This window comes from Coregonus clupeaformis, unplaced genomic scaffold (genome assembly GCF_020615455.1).
Source record: "Coregonus clupeaformis isolate EN_2021a unplaced genomic scaffold, ASM2061545v1 scaf0449, whole genome shotgun sequence".
NCBI classification, from domain to species: domain Eukaryota; kingdom Metazoa; phylum Chordata; class Actinopteri; order Salmoniformes; family Salmonidae; genus Coregonus; species Coregonus clupeaformis.
The window spans coordinates 130,320-140,000 of NW_025533904.1; the positions used below are offsets into that span (position 1 = coordinate 130,320).

The 9,681-nt window shown below is 47.0% G+C and overlaps 1 protein-coding gene across 2 annotated transcripts in view; it reads right to left on the reverse strand.

Annotated features, from left to right (window-relative positions):
* LOC121563409 (testican-3-like) overlaps positions 1-9,681 on the reverse strand; it is a 37,365-nt gene that overhangs the window by 4,552 nt on the left and 23,132 nt on the right. For both annotated transcript variants that reach the window (XM_045215466.1, XM_045215465.1), the window contains 6 exons: positions 9,173-9,281; positions 7,044-7,155; positions 6,522-6,641; positions 4,136-4,360; positions 875-937; positions 647-784 (listed from right to left, as the gene is read on the reverse strand). In XM_045215466.1, coding sequence (XP_045071401.1) covers positions 647-784; positions 875-937; positions 4,136-4,360; positions 6,522-6,641; positions 7,044-7,155; positions 9,173-9,281 — 767 coding nt within the window. The remainder of the gene's footprint in view (positions 1-646; positions 785-874; positions 938-4,135; positions 4,361-6,521; positions 6,642-7,043; positions 7,156-9,172; positions 9,282-9,681) is intronic.

The following is a 9,681-nucleotide window of genomic DNA, read 5'->3' on the forward strand; positions in this document are numbered from 1 at the left end:
ACCCCTACAGAACACAGGAAGGAACTACTGTTAAACACCCCCCCTACAGAACACAGGAACCAGGAAGGAACTACTGTTAAACACCGCCCCTACAGAACACAGGAAGGAACTACTGTTAAACACCGCCCCTACAGAACACAGGAAGGAACTACTGTTAAACACCCCCCCTACAGAACACAGGAACCAGGAAGGAACTCCTGTTAAACACCACCCCTACAGAACACAGGAAGGAACTACTGTTAAACACCCCCCCTACAGAACACAGGAAGGAACTCCTGTTAAACACCACCCCTACAGAACACAGGAACCAGGAATCAGGAAGGAACTACAGTTAACCACGTGTGCCTTTTTTAAATGTATGTAGTTCTGTCCTTGAGCTGTTCTTGTCTATTCATGTTCTGTATTATGTCATGTTTCATGTTTTGTGTGGCCCCAGGAAGAGAAGCTGCTGCTTTTGCAACAGCTAATGAGGATCCTAATAAAATACCAAAATACCAGAAATCAGGTGAGGGCTTGGTCGATTGGTCAATCAATCAATCAATCAATCAATCAATCAATCAATGAAGTTACTGTAAACTTTTTACCGGCATCAAACCAATGAGTCAGTCGGAAATGATTTCCCCCAGAATGCTTAGCGTGGACCTACCGCATTCTGCCGCTCCGTGGGTCCGTGACCCTGCGACCTCGTTGCCATAGCGATCGACACACCAACACTGTCCGCTGCTGCCGTGGCACTGGTGGGACCGGTAGTAGCCCTCTGCATCACACACCGGCAGGTACTGACCTAGCGGTTAGAGGTCAGGGGTTAGAGGTCAACGGTTATAGAGGTAAGGGGTCATAGAGAGAGGTTAGTGTGTGTGTGCTGGGGACTCACCCAGTAGCTTCTCCCCAGCCTGTTTCTTGTTAATACTGGTCAGTTCAGACCAACAGGGGGAGTCTGGAGAGGAGAGATGCAACACAATTAGGGGAGTATTCATTAGTGTACACCGTAGCACAACGGTCTGCAACAGAAAACAAAAACAAGTGTTTCTTATTGGACAAGATCAGCTAAGTCCCTCCCCGTTTCGTCCCACTTGCGTCTGTTTGGTTCCTAGTGAATACATCCCTGGACTATGATCACACAAATGATTAATGACCAGAAACACTGTTAATCAAATGTTCTTATTTTTTATACTTTTTTACATTTCTCCGTACGATCATTTCTTAAAATATGAGTCAAGTTTAGATAATGTCTGTACGTACCCACGAATAAAGTTGTGTTGGTCAGAAATAAGCATGTTTCATTTATAAATCATGCTAAATCTGTTAGTTTACTGTCAAGTTCAAGATTTATAAATCACATTGTTGCTGTGGATTTGTGGCCTGGAGAAATCCAGTCTGTCATGTTTGGCAATGACACAGGGTACAAGCAGTGGAATGTCAGCACAAAACAGGTTCTGGCAATGACACAGGGTACAAGCAGTGGAATGTCAGCACAAAACAGGTTCTGGCAATGACACAGGGTCCAAGCAGTGGAATGTCAGCACAAAACAGGTTCTGGCAATGACACAGGGTCCAAGCAGTGGAATGTCAGCACAAAACAGGTTCTGGCAATGACACAGGGTACAAGCAGTGGAATGTCAGCACAAAACAGGTTCTGGCAATGACACAGGGTACAAGCAGTGGAATGTCAGCACAAAACAGGTTCTGGCAATGACACAGGGTCCAAGCAGTGGAATGTCAGCACAAAACAGGTTCTGGCAATGACACAGGGTCCAAGCAGTGGAATGTCAGCACAAAACAGGTTCTGGCAATGACTCAGGGTCCAAGCAGTGGAATGTCAGCACAAAACAGGTTCTGGCAATGACACAGGGTCCAAGCAGTGGAATGTCAGCACAAAACAGGTTCTGGCAATGACACAGGGTCCAAGCAGTGGAATGTCAGCACAAAACAGGTTCTGGCAATGACACAGGGTCCAAGCAGTGGAATGTCAGCACAAAACAGGTTCTGGCAATGACACAGGGTCCAAGCAGTGGAATGTCAGCACAAAACAGGTTCTGGCAATGACACAGGGTCCAAGCAGTGGAATGTCAGCACAAAACAGGTTCTGGCAATGACACAGGGTCCAAGCAGTGGAATGTCAGCACAAAACAGGTTCTGGCAATGACACAGGGTACAAGCAGTGGAATGTCAGCACAAAACAGGTTCTGGCAATGACACAGGGTACAAGCAGTGGAATGTCAGCACAAAACAGGTTCTGGCAATGACACAGGGTCCAAGCAGTGGAATGTCAGCACAAAACAGGTTCTGGCAATGACACAGGGTCCAAGCAGTGGAATGTCAGCACAAAACAGGTTCTGGCAATGACACAGGGTACAAGCAGTGGAATGTCAGCACAAAACAGGTTCTGGCAATGACACAGGGTACAAGCAGTGGAATGTCAGCACAAAACAGGTTCTGGCAATGACACAGGGTCCAAGCAGTGGAATGTCAGCACAAAACAGGTTCTGGCAATGACACAGGGTCCAAGCAGTGGAATGTCAGCACAAAACAGGTTCTGGCAATGACACAGGGTCCAAGCAGTGGAATGTCAGCACAAAACAGGTTCTGGCAATGACACAGGGTCCAAGCAGTGGAATGTCAGCACAAAACAGGTTCTGGCAATGACACAGGGTCCAAGCAGTGGAATGTCAGCACAAAACAGGTTCTGGCAATGACACAGGGTCCAAGCAGTGGAATGTCAGCACAAAACAGGTTCTGGCAATGACACAGGGTCCAAGCAGTGGAATGTCAGCACAAAACAGGTTCTGCATTTCAGGCTAGTGGATTTAGAGCCAGGACTTTAGTGTAAAAGACTACACCCCCCAGCCAGCCAGGTACCACACTGAAGGACTACAACCCCCAGCCAGCCAGCCAGCACACTGAAGGACTACAACCCCCCAGCCAGCCAGCCAGGTACCACACTGAAGGACTACAACCCCCAGCCAGCCAGCCAGCACACTGAAGGACTACAACCCCCCAGCCAGCCAGCCAGGTACCACACTGAAGGACTACAACCCCGACATGCCCAGCCAGCCAGCACACTGAAGGACTACAACCCCCCAGCCAGCCAGCCAGGTACCACACTGAAGGACTACAACCCCGACATGCCCAGCCAGCCAGCACACTGAAGGACTACAACCCCCCAGCCAGCAAGCCAGGTACCACACTGAAGGACTACAACCCCGACATGCCCAGCCAGCCAGCACACTGAAGGACTACAACCCCCCAGCCAGCCAGCCAGGTACCACACTGAAGGACTACAACCCCGACATGCCCAGCCAGCCTGCACACTGAAGGACTACAACCCCCCAGCCAGCAAGCCAGGTACCACACTGAAGGACTACAACCCTCAGCCAGCCAGCCAGCACACTGAAGGACTACAACCCCCAGCCAGCCAGCCAGGTACCACACTGAAGGACTACAACCCCGACATGCCCAGCCAGCCAGCACACTGAAGGACTACAACCCCCCAGCCAGCAAGCCAGGTACCACACTGAAGGACTACAACCCCCAGCCAGCCAGCCAGCACACTGAAGGACTACAACCCCCCAGCCAGCAAGCCAGGTACCACACTGAAGGACTACAACCCCCCAGCCAGCAAGCCAGGTACCACACTGAAGGACTACAACCCCGACATGCCCAGCCAGCCACAACACTGAAAAACAGAAGAGACAGAAGAGGAAGCCGAGACAGCCGACCGAATGACTAGTTCTGATCGGAGCGGGCTCGCTCTAGTCCGCTTGTTGCCCCGCCCTGCGGAGGGGGTGCCTGATTGGACAACAACAAACACAGCTCATGGGAAGCAGGAACACCTGAAAGAGGGAACGCCCACTTACACAGACCGACCACTTTGGGAAAAACAGACCGAGGGCCTTAGAAAAAATAAATACAATGGTAAACGGCTTGAGTCGTTCATCTTAGTTTGATACACCATCACTGCAGTCGGGTACCACACTGAAGATCTCCAACAGCCACAACCCCCTTGCCAGCCCAGTCACTCCAGCTGCATCATTCAGATCTAATGAGACCTGGCACACCTGAAGACGATTAACTGGGATAGGACTCCAGGCAGAAGTATACGTTTAGTCCTGTGTGTGTGTGCGTACCTCCTCACCTGTGTATCTCTGGAAGCAGGTGCACCACTCTGCGCTGGAGAGGAGGAGCGTGTCGGCGTGTGTGTCACAGGAAGTGAAGAGCGCGTCGGAGCAGCCTTCCTTCCTGTCCAGCCCCAGCCTGCTGAGCTCTGATCGGTCCAGCTGGAGGTCAACGTTTGTGTCGAGGCGGGAGAACATCCAACCAAGAGGATCCTTACAGATAGGCCCCGCCCCTGAGCTGAACTCTGGAGACGAGAGGTCAAAGGACAGAGGTCAGAGGTGAGTCATACGATTATAAAAGGGTTTTCTAAAAGGGTTGTGACTAGTTCAGTTCTAGATGTGTTTTGAATGCGTTGGACTGTGATAATACAGACAGCAGTTAGATGGTGTGTTCTGGAGAGACAGAGAGAGAGTTATTACAGCATTACTGCTGGACCTGGATGTATTATTATTATTACTACTGAAATTAACTGGATTTCATTATCCTCAATGTACTGGATTTACTGAAATGCTGTACCACTACACTGCTTTTGCAATATCTACTAATTGTATTTCATGGCAATTTGAATTTGAGAGAGAGAGAGAGAGAGAGAGAGAGAAGGAGACAGACAGACAGACAGAGAGAGAGAGAGAGAGAGAGAGAGAGAGAGGGAGAGAGAGGGGGAAACAGAGTGAGAGAGAGAGAGAGAGAGAGAGAGAGAGAGAGAGAGAGAGAGAGAGAGAGAGAGAGAGAGAGAGAGAGAGAGAGAGAGAGAGAGAGAGAGAGAGAGAGAGAGAGAGAGAGAGAGAGAGAGAGAGAGAGAGAGAGAGAGAGAGAGAGGAGAGAGAGAGAGAGAGAGAGAGAGAGAGAGAGAGAGAGAGAGAGAGAGGAGAGAGAGAGAGAGAGAGAGACAGAGAGAGAGAGAGAGACAGAGAGAGAGAGAGAGAGAGAGAGAGAGAGAGAGAGAGAGAGAGAGAGAGAGAGAGAGAGAGAGAGAGAGAGAGAGAGAGAGAGAGAGAGAGAGAGAGAGAGAGAGAGAGAGAGAGAGAGAGAGAGAGAGAGAGAGAGAGAGAGAGAGAGAGAGAGAGTGGGAGAGAGAGAGAGAGAGGAGGAGAGAGTGGGAGAGAGAGAGAGCGACAGACAGAGAGACAGACAGACAGACAAAGAGAGCGAGAGAGAGAAAACCCCAAATAATGCATGCAGAGCAGAATTAGGCCGATACCCGCTAATTATCACAATCCAGAAAAGAGCCGTTAAATTCTACAACCACCTAAAAGGAAGCGATTCCCAAACCTTCCATAGCAAAGCCACAGTGGTGTAAAGTACCTAAGTAAAAAATACTTTAAAGTACTACTTAAGTAGTTTTTTGGGGTACCTGTACTTTACTTTACTATTTATATTTTTTGACAACTTTTAATTTTACTTCACAACATTCCTAAAGAAAATAATGTTCCTTTTAGAATGCTGAGCAGGACAGGAACATGGTCCAATTCACGCACTTATCAAGAGAACATCCCTGGTCATCCCTACTGCCTCTGATCTGGGGGACTCACTAAACACACATGCTTCATTTGTAAATGATGTCTGAGTGTTGGAGTGTGCCACTGGCTATCCGTACATTTAAAAAAAACAAGAAAATGGTGCTGTCTGGTTTGCTTAATATAAGGAATTTAAAATGATGTATACTTTTGATATTTAAGTATATTTTAGCAATTACGTTTACTTTTGATACTTAAGTATATTTCAAACAAAATACATTTAGACTTTTACTCAAGTATTATTTTACCGGGTGACTTTCACTTTTACTTGAGTCATTTCCAAGCCCCTTCTCCCCCGATTGTTTTTTGCAACAATTTCAAAAAACCTGTTTTCGATTTTTCGTTAGGTTGTATTGTGTGTAGATTGATGAGGGAAAAATGTATTTAATCAATTTTAGAATAAGGCTGTAACCTAATGTTTTTTTGGGGAAAAGTAAAGGGGTCTGAATACTTTTCGAATGTACTGTATCTATTGGGTGAAATACCAGTGTGCCATCACAGCAGCAAGATTTGTGACCTGTTGCCACAAGAAAAGGGCAACCAGTGAAGAACAAACACCATTGTAAATACAACCCATATTTATGTTGATTTATTTTCCCATTTGTACTTTAACTATTTGCACATTGTTACAACACTGTATATAGACATAATATGACATTTGAAATGTCTTTATTCTTTTGAAACTTCTGAGTGTAATGTTTACTGTTAATGTTTATTGTTTATTTCACTTTTGTTTACTATCTATTTCACTTGCTTTGGCAACGTTAACATACGTTTCCCATGCCAATAAAGCCCTTAAATGTAATAGAGAGAGAGAGAGAGAGAGAGAGAGAGAGAGAGACAGAGAGAGAGAGAGAGAGAGAGAATATGGAGAGGAGAGGTACTGACTGTTTTTCTGAGGTTTGTGTATGTTGATTTTCTTGTTGTGGCTGTTTCCGTTCTCATGTAGAACTCTGAACCAGTCTCTTAACCGACCCACTACCTCCTTTAGATCTGACACACTGCACTCTATACACACACGCACGCACGCACGCACGCACGCACACACACACACACACACACACACACACACACACACACACACACAGGAGGAAACAGAGAATACAAGGTGTTAAGCATCTTCAGGTCTCAGGAAAGGCTCATCAGGCCAGTGTGTGTGTGTGTGTGTGTGTGTGTGTGTGTGTGTGTGTGTGTGTGTGTGTGTGTGTGTGTCTGTGTCTGTGTCTGTGTGTGTGTGTGTGTGTGTGTGTCTGTGTCTGTGTCTGTGTCTGTGTCTGTGTCTGTGTCTGTGTCTGTGTCTGTGTGTGTGTGTGTGTGTGTGTGTGTGTGTGTGTGTGTGTGTGTGTGTGTGTGTGTGTGTGTGTGTGTGTGTGTGTGTGTGTGTGTGTGTGTGTGTGTGTGTGTGTGCACCTGTCTTTTCTGCGGTGCTGTATTCATGTAGAACAGCAGGACAGGGACACGGGCCAGAACACTTGACTGATATCTGCTTCCCTGAGATACACGCCTTGTACTCCAACTCACACTGGAGGGGGGAGGGAGAGAGGAGGGTGGGAAAGAGAGAGAGAGAGAGACAGGGGGTAAGGGGGGAAGAGAGAGAGAGAGAGAGAGGGGGGTAAGGGGGGGGAAGAGAGAGAGAGAGAGAGGGGGGGTAAGGGGGGAAGAGAGAGAGAGAGAGAGAGGGGGTAAGGGGGGGAGAGAGAGAGAGAGAGACAGGGGGGTAAGGGGGGAGAGAGAGAGAGAGAGAGAGAGAGAGAGAGACAGGGGGTAAGGGGGGAAGAGAGAGAGAGAGAGACAGGGGGGTAAGGGGGGAAGAGAGAGAGAGACAGGGGGGTAAAGGGAGGAGAGAGGAGGGGTGGGAAAGAGAGACAGAGAGAGACAGGGGTGGGGGGGGTAAAGGGAGGAGAGAGGAGGGTGGGAAAGAGAGACAGAGAGAGACAGGGGGGGGTAAAGGGAGGAGAGAGGAGGGTGGGAAAGAGAGACAGAGAGAGAGACAGGGGGTAAGGGGGGGGAGAGAGAGAGAGACAGGGGGGAAGAGAGAGAGAGACAGGGGGGAAGAGAGAGAGAGACAGGGGGTAAGGGGGGAGAGAGAGAGAGACAGGGGGTAAGGGGGGAGAGAGAGAGACAGGGGGGAAGAGAGAGAGACAGGGGGTAAGGGGGGGAGAGAGAGAGAGACAGGGGGTAAGGGGGGAAGAGAGAGAGAGACAGGGGGGAAGAGAGAGAGACAGGGGGGTAAGGGGGGAAGAGAGAGAGAGACAGGGGGAAGAGAGAGAGAGACAGGGGGGTAAGGGGGAAGAGAGAGAGAGAGAGACAGGGGGGTGGGGGGGTAAAGGGAGGGAGGAGAAAGGAAGAGAGGGAGAGAGAGATACTTATGTTTCCCATGCCATTAAAGACCCTTAAATTGAAATTGAAATTTAATTGAGAGGAAGAGAGAGATAGATAGATAGACAGGGTATTTAGTTAGAGATAGATAGATAGACAGGGTATTTAGTTAGATAGATAGAGATAGATAGACAGGGTATTTAGTTAGATAGATAGATAGACAGGGTATTTAGTTAGATAGATAGATAGATAGACAGGGTATTTAGTTAGAGATAGATAGATAGACAGGGTATTTAGTTAGATAGATAGATAGACAGGGTATTTAGTTAGATAGATAGATAGACAGGGTATTTAGTTAGATAGATAGATAGACAGGGTATTTAGTTAGATAGATAGATAGACAGGGTATTTAGTTAGATAGATAGATAGATAGATAGACAGGGTATTTAGTTAGATAGATAGATAGACAGGGTATTTAGTTAGATAGATAGATAGACGGGGTATTTAGTTAGAGATAGATAGATAGACAGGGTATTTAGTTAGAGATAGATAGATAGACAGGGTATTTAGTTAGAGATAGATAGATAGACAGGGTATTTAGTTAGAGATAGATAGATAGACAGGGTATTTAGTTAGAGATAGATAGATAGACAGGGTATTTAGTTAGAGATAGATAGATAGACAGGGTATTTAGTTAGAGATAGATAGATAGACAGGGTATTTAGTTAGAGATAGATAGATAGACAGGGTATTTAGTTAGAGATAGATAGATAGACAGGGTATTTAGTTAGAGATAGATAGATAGACAGGGTATTTAGTTAGAGATAGATAGATAGATAGATAGATAGACAGGGTATTTAGTTAGAGATAGATAGATAGATAGATAGATAGACAGGGTATTTAGTTAGAGATAGATAGATAGATAGATAGACAGGGTATTTAGTTAGATAGATAGAGATATTTAAAACTGTGCGCTTGTGTTTGTGTGTGTCTATATGTCTGTGTATTGTAAAATGTGTGCGTGTGAGTGAGTGAATTAATGAATGAGTGAGTGAGTGAGTAAATGAGTGAGTGAGTGAGTGAGTGGGTAAGTGAGTGAGTGAGTGAGTGAGTGAATGAGGGAGTGAGTGAGAGAGAGAGAGAGAGAGAGAGTGAGTGAGTGAGTGAGTGAGTGAGTGAGTGAGTGAGTGAGTGAGTGAGTGAGTGAGGGAGAGTATTACCTTGGTTGAGTAGCTGTGTCCATCAGTACCACAGACTGGAGAGGGATGAACCACTGGACAGCGTTTACACTTAGACCCTGGACTCAGAGACAGGCCCGCTTCCTTCACACTGCAGGCACACAGGATCCATTGAAATCATGTGTCAGTACATGGTGTCCAGTCATAGCTGAACCAGTCCAGTGGTAACAGAACGACTACAACACGGTGACAGAGCTGAACCAGTCCAGTGGTAACAGAACAACTACAACACGGTGACAGAGCAGAACCAGTCCAGTGGTAACAGAACAACTACAACACGGTGACAGAGCAGAACCAGTCCAGTCCTAACAGAACAACTACAACACGGTGACAGAGCTGAACCAGTCCAGTGGTAACAGAACAACTACAACACGGTGACTGAGCAGAACCAGTCCAGTGGTAACAGAACAACTACAACACGGTGACAGAGCAGAAAGTCGTGGTAACAGAAAACACAACACGGTGACAGAGCAGAACCAGTCCAGTGGTAA